Source organism: Athene noctua, chromosome Z (genome assembly GCF_965140245.1).
Source record: "Athene noctua chromosome Z, bAthNoc1.hap1.1, whole genome shotgun sequence".
NCBI lineage: Eukaryota > Metazoa > Chordata > Aves > Strigiformes > Strigidae > Athene > Athene noctua.
Window position 1 is genome coordinate 58,070,474 of NC_134077.1, and position 18,608 is coordinate 58,089,081.

The window sequence follows — 18,608 nt, forward strand, 5'->3', positions numbered from 1 at the left end:
TCACTTGCTGCTATAGCAATTCCTCATTGTGGCTCTTAATCATATGAGATAATTTAGCAAAAAACAGGACACAAGTCAGATTCAGATTTTATCATTTTCAGGGACTTTACCATGGCCATTTACACCTTTAGTTCCTGCTCTGACTGGTAAAACTTAACTTTCATTGTATGGAGTTTGGTGCTATAGCCTTACTATGGTAACTATTCCCACCAACAAATAGCTGCTACCATGCAAATACTGTATCTTGTTCTATTCTGTTCATAGGCTTGTTCTATGATGTCCTAGTGGTCCTTGGCCTTAAACTCTAGAAATACACCTCAGATTGCCCAGCATGCACATTCTGACTCTCCAGTTGGCCATGGCTGTGGCAGGGGAGTTTTTCTTTGCCATGTAGGCAGGTTAAGAGGTTCCTCTGTCAAAATACTACAGAAAGCAGGATTTTACCACTTTGCGAGTGCCAAATGTGGGCTGAGATGATTGCAGATACTAACTCAATGTCACTTTTGTGAAGCTTTCAGTTCAGTCACGATATTTTAACAAAAAATTTCTGATTGTATTTTCAGTTGATACAAGCAATATAGAAGATTGAAGGCTTGAAGACTGGACTTTTAGAAAGAACATTTATTTACCATGTGTACAACCATGAAAACATCTTGCAGACTAGATTCTTGATTGTTCTATGTCCTTCCCTGTGAAGTCCCAATCTTCCTGAATTGTCTGTTAGTGTGTAACTGAGATAAGGAGTTACCAGGGCTTTTCAGATGGTTTTAAATCTGCTCTAGTTCAAATTTTTTTAGTCTAATAAATTTTAATTATTCCAACTGCAGTTAGGAATGGAATAACTGAAGTAGCTTCTCAGTGCTTAAGCACATTTTGATACCTTTTTCTAATATACCCAATACTTGAGTATTCAGAAAAATGTTACTGGTTTGGACATTCAAACCTTATTTGCCATAATATAATTCCTCATCTTAACACCCTGTTTGGATTTCATATCTGCATGTCCACCAGTAAACTGACAGTTGACTTCTGTTTGTGCACTAAATCTGTGTGAATTTCACATAAAACTTAGGTGCTATGTGAACATCCAAGTAGAACGTCATTTCTAATCTGGGAAAATAATCTACTTCCAAAGCATTTGACAAACAGAATATTTTGTTTAACTTACAGGGAGGGAGATGCATTTTGTGGACACATTTGAGTAGATTAATAAATAGTATTTATATATGTAAACAAAACTAATTTATTAGGTAGGAGACAGATGCAGGGGAATAACATGTCAATCTGCATATACAGTTGTGTTCATGATGAACTGCTGTTTATTCAGGGCCAGTGTAGCTTGGCAGCATCAGAAGATGACAGGAAAATATCTCAAATACAAATAGCAGGAACATAAAGGAGAAAACAAAATTTCTAAGACTTTGTTCACTAGAAGTTATCAGAACTGAGAACTGAAGAGAGACATTTATACTTTGTGCATCATTATCCCCAGGTGAGAAAAAGAGGGATGTATGGTTTATGTTGCAAAATCTAAATAATTCAACACTCTATCGGTGAGAATAGGAGTGACAAACACAGTCTTTACCTCCTGTGTATTTGGTGTTGGGTGTGTGTGAAAATAAGCATTTTTTGGACACAGTATGATCTTAAAATTAGGTTGCCTCTGTCCTTATTTGGGAGGGTTATTGTTTTGAAGATGTGCACAGAATTCAAAGAGCAGGAGTAAAGGAATCTAAAGGAATAATCCATGGTAAAACTGTACGCAATCATGTAACATCATAATGGATACTGTGGTGGTTTGACTTTGGCTAAATGCCAGGTACCCACCAAGTCACTCTATCACTTTGCTCCGTTTCCCCTTTTTTTCTCAACAGGGCAAAGAGGGGAAAGAAAATAAGATAGACCAACCCTTGTGGGTAAAACAAAAGCTGTTTTAATATAAACAAAGTGAAGCAAAGTTCCGTGTGCAGAAGCGAAAAAAAAAGGGAAAACAGATTTATTCTGTCCTTCCCATGAAGAGGCGATGTCGGCCCTTCTCAGGAGCAGGGCTCCCATACACGTAGTGGTTGCCTCGGAGGACCAAGGGTGACCCCACCCCCTTCCTCCTTTCTCCCAGCTTTATCCTGAGCAGACGTCATATGGTCTGGAATATCCCTTTGGTCCGTTCAGGTCAGCTGTCCTGGTTGTGTCACTGCCCAAGATCTTGCCCACCCCATCCCGCTGTGGGGGGAAACGTCGGAAGGAGCCTTGGTGCTGTGTAAGCACTGCCCAGCAGTAGCCACAACACCAGGGTGCTACCAACACCCTGCCAGCTCCCAGCATAAACCACAGCACCGTGAGAGCTGCTGTAGGGGAAAACCAATTCTGGCTCAGGCAGACCCGGTATAGATGCATATAAAGGGCTGCAAAATTAAGTTAGCACATACAATTTCCTTCCTAGTGCCTGATTTTGCACCTCAATACTGTTATTTTAACATCTATTATTTTAATAAATAGACAAATTTCATTAAATATTTCCATTTTTCTAATAAAAAAGGGGTTTTATTCAAGAAGTAGCAGTAGCCCAATACTTTCAAGCAACCTTGCAAAAGCCAGTAGGAGGAACAAGTAAGAATTTTGTTTCAGTAGCAGTTCCAAGAAGACAAAACCTACATTTAGTATTTCAGAGTTCTTCAGAAATGAAAGTCCATTACTGTGCTGTGAGACTGGTTCTTGATTATTTTTTTTTTAAGCATGTGGCTATTTTGACAAATGGCATGGAATTCTGTTGCCAGTTACTGATGCTTAGTAACGTTTCTGGCTATTTTCACCACAGTTTTGGATGGAAAGAGCAAGGCAAAGATGCTGACATTTCCTTTAATTTCTCACTATATTTCAGGACTGCGTGTTACACAGGAATCTCATTGGTGATCTGAAGGTGTTCATAGATAAATACGGGTTTGATGTACTTGTCATTTTGGCCAACTGTTTGTCAGATGAGAAGCAAGCAAAACGACAAATAGCTGTATACTCGGAAAACTTAGAGCTAGGAAATCAAGTAAGTACCTGGAAAAAGAATTAAATAATGTCTCTCCTGAAAAAAATGGTTTTTTTAAAGTACTATGTGCCAAAGTGTTGAGTAATTAAGTAGGGTCAAAAAGTAGCAACAGTTGGCTAGCATCTGAGTACCTATTTGAAATGACTGCATTATTTTTATGTTCAAAATGAAAGATTGTGATATTTATGATCATTTCAGACCAGCCTAATAGAAAAAGTGTGTGGTTGCAAGAAATACAGAAAGAGACAAGATTTGTCAATTTAGCTAAAACAGAATGATCTTTTATTTACTAGTTTTGGCTTGGGTTTTTGTTGCAATATACACAAATGAATCTTTGGCAGTGAGGGACAAGAAAACACTTTGTAAATGGTAATGACCAGAACTCACCTATATGTATGTTATTGCTAAAGAATTTCAGCTTTCAAATGAAGCCAAATTATTACTAGGATGTTAATATATCCAAAGCTGGGTGCTGTCCATTTTTTTTACTATATTTGTCCCCAGATGGAAGAAATAATCTCATTGGCAACTGTTTTAACCTTTAAAATACCTCTTATTTTAGGGACAGGTGGCTAAATGACTATTGCTTTCAAGGTCAAATATAAATATATTTATTTTACAAATCTAATTATCCCATTCTAGTAATACTTTTCTCATGTACCCTTACATATTTTACTCAGATTTCTTAAGACAGCAACTAAATATTTGGATTTTCTTTTGCTAAAGAAAAGTGAACTTGAAAGTCAAATGGTATAATTTCAAGTAAATATTCTGGCCAATTATGCAATACATATTTTGTATTGATCTTCTATATTAATACTTCATCTATTTAAGGTTCATAATAAGTCTGTTACAGCAGAATGACTAAGAAATAGATTAGGAGGAATAGACAGGTATGGCTGCATTACACAGTGAAGTAGTCAATATGTGCCCTTATGCCCATGATTGCAATGGCTTTTTAAACATCCTATTTTTCAACAGATCTGCTGTGAATTAGAAGAATGTCAGAATCCTTGTTTGGAGCTGGATCCTCTGGAATGTGGATGTGACCAAATTCTCATTTATCATCAAGAAAATTCTTTGGTGACCTGTGATCAAATTTTTCTTCTAGTTAAAGAAGTTATAAATAGAAGGCAACCAGAAATGGTATCAAACAGTAGAACTTCTTCTACTGAAGCTGTTGCTGGAAGTGCTCCGCTTTCTCAAGGATCTTCTGGTATCATGGAGTTATATGGTTCTGATGTAGAACCACAGCCCAGTTCTGCCAATTTTCTAGAAAATCCTCAAGATATAAATGGATCTATGCAAGCGCACGTTGATGTTAATGTAGACCTTGTGAGTCCAGACAGTGGATTGGCTACCATTAGAAGCAGTCGGTCTTCAAAGGAGAGTTCTGTTTTCCTTAGTGATGATAGCCCTGTTGCAGAAGGTGCTGCTTCCCATCACAGTCTTCTGCCTGGCTTTGATTCCTATAGTCCTATTCCTGAAGGAGCAATAGCTGAAGAACAGAAACCTCAGTCTAGAGACAATAGCGATAATTTTGATCTTTTCAGTTTTGATCTAGCACCTGTGGTTACAGCTCTATCCGAGTCATCTTCCCGTTCTGTTGATTGTTCCCCAGCAGATGACTATTTCCTTAATAGTGATTCATCAGAAGGACAACAACTTGCTGTGCAGAAAGAACGTGATGAGGCAAACCTGCCAGAAAATGATAGAGCAAATTATTCAACTGACTTACTTATGACAACAAATGAGGAACACAATTTAACTGAATTTTATGAGAATCCAGGAGAAGTGTGTGAGAAAACAACAGGTTTGATCGATTTAGTTGAAGGTGATTCTTCATCAGAAATCTTGAAATCTGCTGATACAAGAATTCCACCAACTCCTATGAACAGTCTTGTAGAAACTTCACCATTAGATAATGGGCAGCCTTTATTTTTCCCACAAGATATTATTAAAAAAATTAATGACATAGATGGCACAGATTATTCTCAGTCTCGTGTTAGATATGGGAGTTGGTGGGATGGCTTTGACCTAGAGTCCAGAAATGCTGATACATGGAGTTCAAGTGAGCAGGAATCTGTATTTCAGAGCCCTGTCTTGTGGAAAGATTGTAAAGAAAGTCCCCTGCTGCGAGAACACATGGATAGAAGAGCCTCAGATTCTGTATTCCTCCAAAAACAGCCAAAGCAAATGGAATACATGAGAGCAGGTCTGTGGGATAATCAGTTTAAACAAGATAATTGGAACCATAAGAGTCAAGAGAAAAACAGTGAACATTTACATTTGCAAACTGCTTCTTTAGAGGAGACAAAGCAAGAACTGAGGAGCTTTACTGACCCGTGGAAGGTCAGTCAGCCAACACCTGTGATGTCAGATGCATGGCGTAGTGGTGAAGGGAAAAGTAGTCAGCTAGCTGAAGACTCTTATGAAGTCTGGTCTAAGTTTGATTCAGAAGATATTGCTAGATGCTCAGAAAATGTATGGACCATGCCCAAACTGGACAGAGAAAAAAAATCAGTGAATATTCCTGAGGAATGGGTCATATCAAAAACTAGTTTATCACATTCTTCAGAAATCACAGCAGATGACGAGACTGAAAATCCACCTATCCAGGTATGCCCAGAAGCCTGGGATAAAGAAAGATATTATTCAGTGGAGGAATATGGAAAATCTGAAAATACAAATTCTGTTTTCAACAATATGCAGAATAATTCCAAGCTGCAAACAGAGGAAAAAAAATTATTTGGTGACTCTAAACATAGACCAAAACAATTTGAAAATACAGAGACCTGGAATACATATGATAAAAACATCAGGAAAGAAGTAACAGAAGTGGTGGTGCCATGGGAGGATACCTTCTTGTATAAACACTCAGAACTTACTTCATCAAACATAGGTGAAGATTTAGTTGTTTCTCCACCAGACACCAATTATTCAACATCTGATTCATATGTATCACCAACATATGTGGAAGATGAAAGAGAAAATGAGGACAAAGATTTTGAGAAAGAAACAGTTATTGATAAACTGAAAAACCCAAATTTGGCTGAACCAAAAGTACTTGAGAAAGCAAATAAGGAACCATTATCTCATACAAGCATGCCTTTTTCAAGTGCCAGAAACACAGACATCTGGAACACTCCCCTAAATAATGTCACCCAGTTGCAAGAAAGAAATGCTGAAACTGCTGCTCTTTCTGCCTCTGCTAAACCTTTCCTTAATTCAGAACAAACAACTAATCAATGTTTTCCAACTGAGATATGTACCAGTGAAAATAATTTTGCTGTATCTGAAAACAGAAGAATAAGACCAGTATACAATCAAACAGTGAATGACTTATCACCTCCGCAGAACAAATTAAATATTAGACAGACTGCAGCTGAAAATGTAGAAACAGTGAGCAGTGTTCCTGTAGAAGACACAGATACATCTACGCCAACTTCAGATGCTGGGAATGGTCTGGATCTGAAAATACATGACATAGAGAGTGAGATACTTAGTGAGGAGGCAGCACAAAACACTGCCGATGTTGATGAAAAACTGGCAAGTCAGGATTCAGCACAGCAGCTGAACTCATGGAGTTTACAGAGTGGGCAGGGTTGTGAGGAAGGCTGGGACAAGGGCATTATCATCGCTCAGGAAGGAAAAGGAGAATATAAGAGAACAGATGAGACAAGTGGACAGCAGACCATTAGTGACATTTGTAATAAACCAGTGCAAGAATACAGTGAATACTCATATAATACAGATTCAGAAGAAAACAGGTCAATGACAGAAGTTCCCAGCTCCACACAAAAAATGAGGAATAGTATTAATTTGGAAGCGTTCGTCACAGAGAATGAGTCATTTTCCAGTCAAAGTAATCCAATTAGTCAGGCAGAGAGGAAAGACTTGTCGCAGAATAATGTAGAATCTTCTTCAAGTGCTTCTGAGGAAGGCAGAAATTTTGAATCTTTTGATGACTCCAGACCACAAAATCACAATTACAGTGAAACTTCACAGCTGCTTTCTGAAAAAGCTGAAAAGAAGACTACAGAGATAGAGGATGCAACAAGTCCTGAGATGGAAATTATTTCTGAAAGTTCTGATAAGGGTAGTGATAATCCTGAAAGTATTTCTTCTAAAATGCCCCAAAGCTCAGGCATCTGGAATGGCTCTGGAAAGAGTGGTTGCCCAGCCACACCAATTAATTTGATGAATGAACCACAAGAAGTGCTGGGAGAAGCAAATGAGGGCTTACATCAAGTGGTTCCAAACTATCCAGGCATTTCTAATTCTGAGTTAGTATCTTTCAAAAATAGCTCTGAACTGAACAGGACTTATGAAAAGTCTTTCATAGATGAGTTCAAGATCGGTCCTGCTTCTGGATATGTCAGTGTTCCTGACATTACAGATATGTCCATGGTAGAAAATTCATTTTCACATGAAATAGGTTCTGGGAGAAACGAAGGCTCTGAAAATTTAGAACATAATGAAATCCCTGAAAATTTAGACCCTGCTACTAATTTTTGTGGAGATCCATGTGTACTGCTTAATGACAGTTTTCCCCAATCTTCTTGGAATTCACAGCCACGTGAAGATTTGCAGTCTTCTGGAACAAGTCCTGAGGTGAGTGAAGTCCTTGAAATGGCAAACACCACAAGTAGCCTTTCAAAGGATATACAGATCAGAAGTTATTTGGAAGAAGATAATGTGTGGAGTGATTCAATACATGATTATGCACAGTCAAGTGGGACAAGTCCTGATTTAAGTGATGCATCTGTGAATGTGTGGGGAGAACTTCCAGTTGCCAGTCATCACAAAAGAAGTAGGGATACATGGAATATTAAAAATAATAAAAATCTTGAAGATGCTTTTAAAAGGAATGAATTTGGGAATGTGTGTGAAGGATTTGAAACAAACACTGAACAGAACAAAGTTCCTAAAAGCTTAGATTTTTGGAATGCCCATGTAGATGATGATACTGTATCTTCTTTATCAAGTCCTGACATAAATGAGGATTCAGAGAATTCAGAGGCATGTCCAGAAGTGATTAATGAAGATTCAACATCTGAAAACAAGCAGCACAAAGCATCTGAAATTCGAGAGGATTATGCTCAATCCAATGCAAGAAGTCCTGAAGCAAATGAAGACAATTTAGATGTAAAAACTAAGGTGGGAGAGGAGGTCCAGGTAGGCATCTTCAAAGAAAATCCTGAAACAGTTAAAGCTAGGAAAGTATTGCAGGAGGACTGGACTCTAATGGAGCGTGATGAGACTCCTGAATATTTAGGTCACTGGGAAACACTTCAGAAAAAAGCTCATGTGGGCGTTTTCAGTGAGAACACAGGTAGCGGAGAAGACTCGTATTTGCATCAAATGAATGAAGATCCTACATGGACTTTTGCTACTGGTGACAAAGAACAGTGTTCTTCAAAAGCTGCAGATAGGTGGAGTGTGTCACTGGAAGCTGATTTAAGAACTGATCCAAAATCCACAAAAGGAACATTCAGTTTTCCAGATAGCAGTTCAGAATGGTGGAATTCACAACCTTGTGAAGAGAAGCAGTTGGAAGATCAGTATTCTGTTTCAAGTCTCTCTGCAACAAACCAGTTAACAAATAGTAAGGACTCCTGGGCATCACCTTCACAAGATGAAGAACTAACAGAAGCACATTTCACTAATGCGAACAATGGTGAAAATCAGCCTACACCCCTGTACTGTGGTGAAAAAGGTAATGAAAGATTAATACATCCTATGTATATTCCTGATACTCAAATAAATCAAAACACTGTACAGTTCAAACAATTTGATCCTTCTATGCTGGATAAAGAAGAAAGGGGCTTGAAAGAGCAATTGATTCCTACAGATAAGGAAAACCAACTTACTTCACAGAATCCTTTTTCGGATGCAGAACAAGATATGCCAAATACTTCAGTTCAAGAAATCATTGTACTGGATCTGCCAAAAGACAGTGAGGGAAACACAAGTCTCATTCCTCAAGAACAGCGGGACACCTGTGAAAGATTAGAAGTACACAACTCCCTGCCAGGTGCTTTCACTGTAGAAGACCTATCTTCTGAAATGACAGAGAAGTCAAGTCCAGGGTGGAGTATATTAGTTCCCCAAACAGCACTTATCCCAGATATTTTACAGGATAACACACAAGAAAATAACCAGCTATTTTCAGTGGAACCTGACCTGTGGACTAATGCTGAGCAGAATGTCACTTTGAAAACAGATGGTGAAAATCCTGATATATTAAGTCACTGTGATCAAGACAATAGTTCAGAGGCATCAAACAGTCCTGACGTGTGCCAGAAGTATGAAGCTAAGCATGTGTCTATCCCATCTTCTCAGATTGGGGTAGACCCTGAGGACAAAGATAGTCAGCTGATTCGCACATGGTCACATATGAGTGAAGGGGCAAATACTGATTCAAAGTGTCCACTAGTAACGCAGAAGGTGGAGACACAGTCTGAAATTGATAGCCCCCAGGACTATGAGCAAGGAAAGACTGAAGAATCCTATCAACTAATCTCTTCTAATACTCAGGAGACTCCTGAATTTGCAATTTCGGAAGAATATAGTCTTGAAAATAAACTTGTTACCGACTCAGTTGAGTTATCTGAAATTACCAATGAATTTTTAGAAGTGACATCGTTAGATCTGAAAGACACATTCTGTGAAAGTTTTACTCCTGCAAGCCATCAAGGAACACCAAGCGATACAGCTCAAACAGCAACCTCCCAAATACATTTGGCTCCAGTGGATTTCACTTTACCTGACAGGGCAGAGCAAAGCTTAAAAGAAATTAGTGCCTTGGCTGAAGTTGGAAAATATTCTGATATTGACCATAGAGCAGTAACTGGTGATGAGCTAGATGTATCAGAAAAATGTGTGGATGAATCAGAGGCAGGGATAGAACATAACATCGGGAACAGATCAGTGACTAATGTCCTGGCAAGCACATGTGGTGGAATGAACATACTGGCAGTAGTAGGCAGTGAAGCAGCAGAAGGGGAATCACAGGACAAGCAGATACTCTTTCCCAAATCATTTCTGCCTGGTGGTAATGAAAGCCATGAATCTGAATCAGATAATCAACTTGTTGATGACACAGCAAAAGAACCTGAAGATGCAATTGAAAATTATGTTCCTGTGTTTAAGGAAATGCCCAGTGACCAATCACCAGTGGTGCATACTCCACCATCCTGTGTGTTTTTTGACACTGAACCTTTTGGCATCAGAGAGTGTTCAAAGGATGAGCTCTTGTTAGAGCAGACATTTTGTGACAGTGTTTCTTTGAAAAAAACATTACCACTGCCAACTCCTCTGGAAGGTGCACAAGGCATCCTTATGACCAAAGACAGCAGCATTAAAGATCAGGTGCCTAAAACATCCACAGAGTGCCTTCAGGAAAATCACACATTAGTACCTTCACTCTCTGTGTCTGAAGTTACTCTAGAAGCCTCTGAGATTTCGATAGGAAAATCCGAAGCAGAAACTACTGATCTCGACTCACCGCCAGGTGGAGATAAAAGATCACCTGATGGTAAGAAAACCAGCTTTCCTAAGCGCGTTCATAAGACAAAGAAAGAAGGAAGTGGCTGGAGTATTACTGCTGAATGATGAGGCTTTGGGGGAAGTTTGTAGTTTGTTTGTCTCCCTGATGTACAAAACTCTGTACTTTGGGAAGACTTCTAGCATCACCCTTCTAGAAAGTTTTAAAGCTTTTCAACATTGAAGTAGGAACATTATTTCTGTTCTTTGTACAGGGCCTAGCGTATGGGAGACTGAATTGTTTGTCCCTTAGGAATGATTGCAGTGTTAATATATAATCTTTAACAATAATGATGGTGATGATGATGTTATAAAATTTAAATACACATTAACAGAGCAAAGCAAACTGAGAAGAGCTTTTTCTCACTGTACTGATTTAAAGAAATCATGATGACTGAAACAGTAACTCAAAAACTAAAAGGAGTTTCTGTTTGCCTGTTCTTTTAGAAGCTGGCACCGACTTCCTACTTTGTAGGGAGAAGCAGCTGAGAAATTCCTCTGAGAGCCCCGAACTGAAAAGTATGGAGGGTAAGGAAGATATGAAGATGCAAGTACACCAAGACCCAACTTCACTGGAGATGGATTACATCCTTGTTACTGAGGAAGAAAATATACCTTCAAGGAAGGATACCCTTGAAAGAAACAGAAGTGATTTTGCTTTTCAAGAAGCTGATGTAGCTGAACAAACAGAATCTCATGAAGACTTTTCACCGGGCTCCTTGGATACCTTTCAGCCAATCTCCATTGCAGATGAAAGAGAAGATCACTCTGTTTGTGGGACTGAATGGGACTCTGTTCACTTAGAAGAGAAAACTTATTCTGTTGTGCCTCAAAAGCTGGATGATGAAAGGAGATCACGGGAAAGCTGTGGGCAAGATGAGGAATGGATTATATTGGGCCAAAAGGAAGTCAGTGACATATCACCTGAAAAAATTTCTGCTGAGTCAGACATGCCAAAAACAGGGTCTGCAGATTCTGGTGAAGAACTGGCAGCTATTGTAACACAGGAATTGATTCTTGACACTCAGGCAGAATTTCAGATAGAAGCTCCCCTTCAGAAATCTTCTGAACATGAGGGCTGTTCTCCTTCAGAAAACCTGACTACTGAGGATGAGAGTTTGGGCATCACGGGAACATGTGTATTGCAGGTGGTTGGTGGTGATGGTGGATGGGAAGCAAATTATCAACAGGTAATCAGAAATAACATAGCAACAGAACAAGAAATGGAGAAGGAAATGGTGCTTCTCAACAGTGAAAGAGAACGGAGTAAAAAATCAGGGTAAGGAAAAAACAACCTGTTTCCATTCAAGAGTCTTCTGTTCACTTGTTATCAATATTATTGAGGTGCATGACGTTATGAATAGATGACAGGACTTTCAAGTCTGAAGTACTAATTATATTTACATAATTTAACTATCACTGTATTCCTCCCTTTCTAAAAATAGAGTCTTGGTTCTTGGTTGCTTGATATGAGCCAAATTAAGATTGTTTTGCAATGCAGAAATCTTGTAAGGCCACTTCCTTGCAGGAAGAAGTCTGTCTTCTTTTTGTGAAGTCCCATAGACTTCATAACCTACTATTATATCTGAAACAAATGTGGTGAGGGAGCACAGGCCAAAACCATACTGATGGTATTGACAGTGCAAATACAATGCCAGTGATGAGATTGTGGAGGGATTGAAGTATTCTTTCTGCCTAATGCAGAAACTCCCTTCTCTATCCCCTTCCTCTCCAAATTATGATGTACTGTACTGTGCTGTATTCCCAGCAACTACTGGGAAGGAAGATAGGAGGCAGCCAAGCCCCAGAGTCAGAAGAAGATGCTGCTTGTAGAGGAAAGATGATTACGGTCTTGGTAATTACTTCCAATCTGTAGTCAGGCACAGCAGTATTTCTGTCTGTTTGGACTGGACTGGTAGTTGAGGCAGTTTGAGCATATTTGCACCTGCCTTTGGGTGGAAGTGCAGCCTCTATGCTGACTGCATTACTGCTGCGGGCTGTCTCTCTGCTGTGGCACCAGATGGAGAGAGAGATGGCCCTCTTGACTCCATTTACTGTAGCATTTTGGAGAATGTGCTTCTGTTGTTGACTCCTTCTACAGCCAAGAGGTTGTAACTTCTACAGTGGACTTCTAGGGTAGCCCCAGAGATGCAAGTGTGGAAGTCTGACAGCATTTCTCCTGGGCATCTGCTACTGACATGCTGCAGTTTTATGAAGAGGAACCTGGCATTGCATTTATATGGTGAAATTCTTGGGAGCAGGAAAAGAAACTTCCCAGTACAAATAAAACTAGGGGTTTAACTCCTTTGTACTTTTTACTCCTTTCAAATTGCACTTACCCAAAAGAACATATATGGTTTGAAATATGTGGAAACACACTGTCTGTGTGAAATGCAAGACTGATTTTTTACTTTTTTCCAAGTTTCTTCCAAGCACTTGGCAGTTCAGTGTAGAATACATTCACAACTTCTATTATCAGGTTTTAATTGGCTTACAATTTATTTTAGACCTGACATTTTGAAACTTTCACTAACCATTTTGCAATTTTAGCAGTAGACTTTTTTTCCTTTAAAGGTGGCATGCCTGTGAAAGATAGTATAACCCTGATAATAGCATGTACAGATAATCTGATAGAAAATCACAGCTTTTTGCTACCCCCCTCTCCACTGCAAACAGTTCACATTTTATTAAGATTTCCAGAATGAATAGTTCAATAGCTGTGATTTATCTTCTGCCAGATGTTAAAATACCTCCCCTCTAAACATTTTCACACATATTTCAGAGTGTATTGTTACCACAAGATCAGACACTGTTATAGCTGAGCTATTTTTAATATATAAGTGCTGGCTTCATCCTAAACAGAAACCCCAGTCTCAGAAACTCTGAAATATAATTAAGTTGCTTGCAGGCTTAAACTTAAGCACCTGTGTAGGACTTCAGGTGTTGTTGACAAGATTGCCCTCACATGCTGTTCCTGGCTGAAATCACTCCAATCCAAATAGACAGACAGCACTGAGGAGAACAGAATGAGAGGGACTCTGTTTTGGTAAGACAGTGGCAGCTTTTATTGGTGCAGGTTAGCATTGACTGCCCTTAAGAAAGAGGCTAACCCCTTCAGAAGGGTTAGCAGATGAGGACTCTGCAGTTTTGTACAGTCTGAAGTAAACCAAATGCTGAGTGCTTGACCTTGAAACTATCAAAAGTAGAGCTGATAGGCATAGCATTTCTGTAGTATCCAATCCTCCAAGCTTCCATTCCAGAACAAAAAGTATAACTTTTGACATTTTCTACAAAAGAGAAATCTGGAAGAAGGAAAACAAGCAAAATGTCCAAGCAGTTGTTTTCCATCCACATTATTGTGTGGAAGGGTGTCTTGGGCTTGTGAATCTGGAAAAAAATAGGTTTTTGATTTTAAGGTGATTTGCTTGTTAGGACTAGTCCACACCCTGGAATTCATCTTCCTCCGTATCTCTGCAACATTTCACTGGAAGTTCATCAAAACCAACTAGTTTCAGTGAACAAATCTGGTTTTTGACAAACCAGTAATTCCTAGTGAAATTTTTTAAAGCAAAAAATGCTTACAACCTGTGCTCAGAATAAATGGTGATTGGGATGGGGAAAAGAAAAGGTTGTTTAGAGGTGCTGAGTAGTTTCAGGCTTGCAAATCTGACATGAAAAAAACAGCTGTCAGCTCCTCTATCTCCCATAAAGCACTTTAAATTAAAAGCAACCAGATGTTGACGCTGCTTAAGTCACACTGATTAATTACATGTGGACAGCATCCTAGAGTTTGACTTGCCGTTCTTACATGCCCATGATGTTCTCAGAGAGGAACAGAAAACTGGTCTAGGTATCTGATTTTAAATTATTTTTATAAATTAGCACAAAGGAGTTCAGATAACTTTGAAGCAGTAAAACTCTTCATTAGATACCTCAAGAAGACAATCTGATTTTTAAACTTACATTCAAAAAATCATTAGTATGGACATGGATTTATAGGGGGTTTTAATGTCTTATTGCTATGAATTGTTAGATCCACTTTAAGAAGAACTCTGCTGTTCTTTAGGAATTTCTGTAAGTCTCCAAAGTAAAAACTTGAATCTTGTACACAGTAGTAGTTTGCATTGGTGTTTTACATGTAAGTACATTCATTATTCTTAGCATATTCTCTTAGACTGATCCCAACGTTAAAGTCCAAAACTGGACCATGTTAATATACGAATGTTTTCAGTGAAAACCTAAATGCATGATGGAATATAGTGCATCCTGCAAGGAAAGGATACTGTAGTTCTCGTTATAGAATATATATATATGGTCACTATAGCTTCCACTGCTAGGCTTTTTTTCTTATCTGACTCAGAAGTTATTTGATACTTCTTTAATACCAAATGCTTTTTCAGTGGATAGAAGCAGCTATTTCTGTCTTTAACACTAGTGATACTGGAGCCCAGAGACATAAAGAAAAGCAAGGAGGTTACTCAGCATCCCTATTAACAATTATTTATGGAAGCACAGAACCAGTAGAATCTACTTTCCTTTATGTTTATGTTTTGTTGTTAGGCTTTTTTGTGATAAGGTGTGAAAACCAACACAAGTTGTTTCCACCATTTTAATCTTATTAAAAATATTGCTCTTGTATGCGGTTTTCATATCTAATAGAGATTGCTTTTATGGTGCTGGTTTTTGCCTTTGTTTCCTCTGTGCTTGGTAGCTGAATAAACTTGTAACAAGACTGTGTCTTTAAGCAGTTAGATAATGACTTTGAACTCTTTAGGGGATAGCAGAGACACATGCACATGTCCCTATGCATGCCCACAGTATGATCATGGAGGCCTTCATTCCTTTGAAACCAAAGCAAACACACAAAAAATATTATGGTAGAAAGGATAAAATACATACAGGAGTAATTATTTCTAGATTATATGCCAGTGAAGAAACAGCGACTGATATGGTACAAGTGTGTAGTTAGAAATGCTTTCTAATGCATTTTGTTGGCAGTTTTAAAAACATAAGTTCCTACTTAAAACATTCCTCAGTGTGCAGCTTTTAAGTCTGAAATTAACTGCTCTTCTTAGCTTGTAGCAGGAACCCCTTTCTGCAGAACAAGGCCAGAGTCAAGACACACACCAATATGGTTAACAGTCATGCTCCCGGGGTTCAGAATATGCATCCTCGCCCTCTGTGTTAGCTGACAAAGTTTAAAACAATGTGATACAGCAGAACTACCAGCCAATGGAAGGTTAGCACAGAAACACTGGTGTTGTCACGTAAGAGAAGAAACTAAGGCTTTTCTCTTGTTCTTACTGCAGTAGAGTTTCTGGGTGGTCTGATGGTGCTAGTAATCAGGCTCTGAGTCTGCCAAAGATTTACATGTTTTAAGTGGGCTTTGGTAGAACTGAACCAAAGTCTGAGTAACTGATACTCAGCTCTCAGAAGTGTACTTCTGTCTGAATTCTTGTACTTCTGAAAGGCCATAATTTTGATTCAGGAAAGTTTTTTGCATTCTTCACTAAATGCGATTCTTCCCTTGACTGAATGGTCTATTTCCTATCATGCTTGAATAAGCCTGCTTGGAAAAATTAAGCTCAGAAAATTAAGCACCCTTAATCTGAAGTTATGACTGAATAGCTGTGCCCTGAGCATGGATTATGTTCTCTGCTCATTTTTTTTTGTCAAATACTTTTGCTTTATGCAATTAAGTTTGTGTTCCAAACCTGTAATACCATCTCTGTGCTAGTGGTTTTAGAAGTGACTCCTAAATCTGGGGCTTTCTCTAATATAGCCTTTACTTCCCACAAGGAAGCTTTCCTTGTGGCCTGCTGGTTGTTGTTTCATATACCCCTTAGCAGGGTATAGAAATCAGGTTCCTTATTTTTAGGTATGTACTTTACCTTCATATATTTATGTATGGCACAAACATAAGCTTCTATAGGTATGTCAGTGATAAAAGGAGAACTAGGGAAAATGTGGGCTCTCTCCAGAAGGAAACGGGAGACCTGGTTACCTGAAACATAGAGAAGGCTGAGGTACTCAGTGACTTTTTTGCCTCAGTCTTCACTGGCAAGTGCTTCAGCCACACCATGCAAGTCACAGAAGGCAAAGGCAGGAACTGGGAGAATGAAGAACTGTAGGATCTTCACTGTAGGAAAAGATCAGGTTTGAGACCATCTAAGGAGCCTGGAGGTGCACAGTTCCATGGGACCTGGTGAGATGAATCCACAGGTCCTGAAGGAACTGGCAGATGAAGTGGCTAAGCCACTGTCCATCAAATTTGAGAAGTCGTGGCAGTCTGGTGAAGTTCCCACTGACTGGAAAAGGGGAAACATAACCCCCATTTTTAATAAGGGGAAAAAAAACCCAGGGAACTACAGGCCAGTCAGTCTCACCTCTGTGCCCAGCAATATCATGGAGTGGATCTTACTGGAAACTATGCTAGGGCACATGGACAATAAGGAAGTGACTGGTGACAGCCAGCATGGCTTCAGTAAGGGCAAATCGTGCCTGACAGATTTGGCAGCCTTTTGTGACAGGGTTACAGTGTTGGTGGATAAGGGAAAAGCAACAGACATCATCTGCCTGGACTGGTGCAAAGCATTTGACACTGTCCCACATGACATCCTTGTCTCTGAATTGGAGAGACATGGATTTGATGGATGGACCACTTGGTGGATAAGGAATTGACTGGGTGGTTACACTCCAAGAGTTGTGGTCAACAGCTCGATGTCCAAGTGGAGACCACTGACGAGTGGCATTCCTTAGGGGACAGTATTGGGACCAGTGCTGTCTAACATCTTTGTTGGTGACATGGACAGTGGGATTGAGAGCACCCTCAGCACATTTGCCGATGACACCAAGTGGTGTGGTGTGGTCAACACGCTGGAGGGAAGGGATGTGCCATCCAGAGGGACCTAGACAGACTTAAGAGATGGGCCCATGCAAACCTCATGAAGTTCAACAAGGCCAAGTGCAAGGTCCTGCACATGGGTGAAGCAATCTCAAGCACAGATACAGGCTGGGCGATGAGTGAATTGAGAGCAGCCCTGTGGAGAAGGACTTGGGATTGTTGGTTAACAAGAAGATCAACATTACCTGTTAGTGTGAGCTTGCAGCCCAGAAAGTGAACTGTATGCTGGTCTGCATCAAGAGAAGTGTGACCAGCAGGTTGAGAGAGGTGATTCTTCCCCTCTACTCCACTCTTGTGAGACCCCACCTGGAGTACTGTGTCCAGCTCTGGGGCCCCCAATATAAGGGGTATAGACCTGTTGGAGTGAGTCCATAGGAGGGCCATGAAGATGATCAGAGGGCTGGAGCACCTCTCCTATGAGGACAGGCTGTTCAGCCTGGAGAAGAGAAGGCCCCAGAAAGACTTTATAGCAACCTTCCAGTACCTAAAGGGGGCGTACAGGAAAGCTGAAGAGGGACTTTTTACAAGGCTGTGTAGTGATAGGACATAGGGGTAATGGTTTTAAACTGAAAGAGGGCAGATTTAGATTGGATATAAGGAAGAAATGCTTTTTACTATGATAGTGGTGGCACACTTGCCCAGAGAAGCTGTGGCTGCCCCCTCCCTGGCAGTGTTCAAGGCCAGGTTGAATGAGGCTTTGAGAAACCTGACCTAGTGGAAGGTGTCCCTGCCCATATCAGGGGGGTTGGAACTAGATGATATTTAAGGTCCCTTCCAACCCAAACCATTCTATGATCTCTCAAGAATACTGAAACTCATCATTTATACTCAGTTGATGGGGACGTCCCAGCCAATGGACAATTGGATTAGTAGTCCAAAGTTTGTGGAGGCATTTACTCGGTAAATGCTTTATAAGCCCTTTTTTGAATCCCCAGTTTATTCACATGTCCTTGTTTAGAAAAAAACCTGAAGCTCATCTTTCATACTGTGCTGAAGTAGGTTCCTTTAGCAATGAAGTAAGTGTCAGTAAAGGATGGAGTTTGCATTATTTTCTGCTTTAATCCAGAAAGTCTCTGTCACTTTGTCTAAGCAAATTGACTGTTTTGTAGAAGAGTGAAT

General features: G+C 39.7%; 1 protein-coding gene across 6 annotated transcripts in view; it reads left to right on the top strand.

Moving 5' to 3' along the window:
* Window positions 1-18,608, top strand: part of PRUNE2 (prune homolog 2 with BCH domain) — a 148,854-nt gene that overhangs the window by 84,688 nt on the left and 45,558 nt on the right. For all 6 annotated transcript variants that reach the window (XM_074931456.1, XM_074931451.1, XM_074931453.1 and 3 more), the window contains exons 7-9: window positions 2,879-3,037; window positions 4,019-10,577; window positions 11,033-11,864. In XM_074931456.1, the coding sequence (XP_074787557.1) occupies window positions 2,879-3,037; window positions 4,019-10,577; window positions 11,033-11,864 (7,550 nt within the window). The remainder of the gene's footprint in view (window positions 1-2,878; window positions 3,038-4,018; window positions 10,578-11,032; window positions 11,865-18,608) is intronic.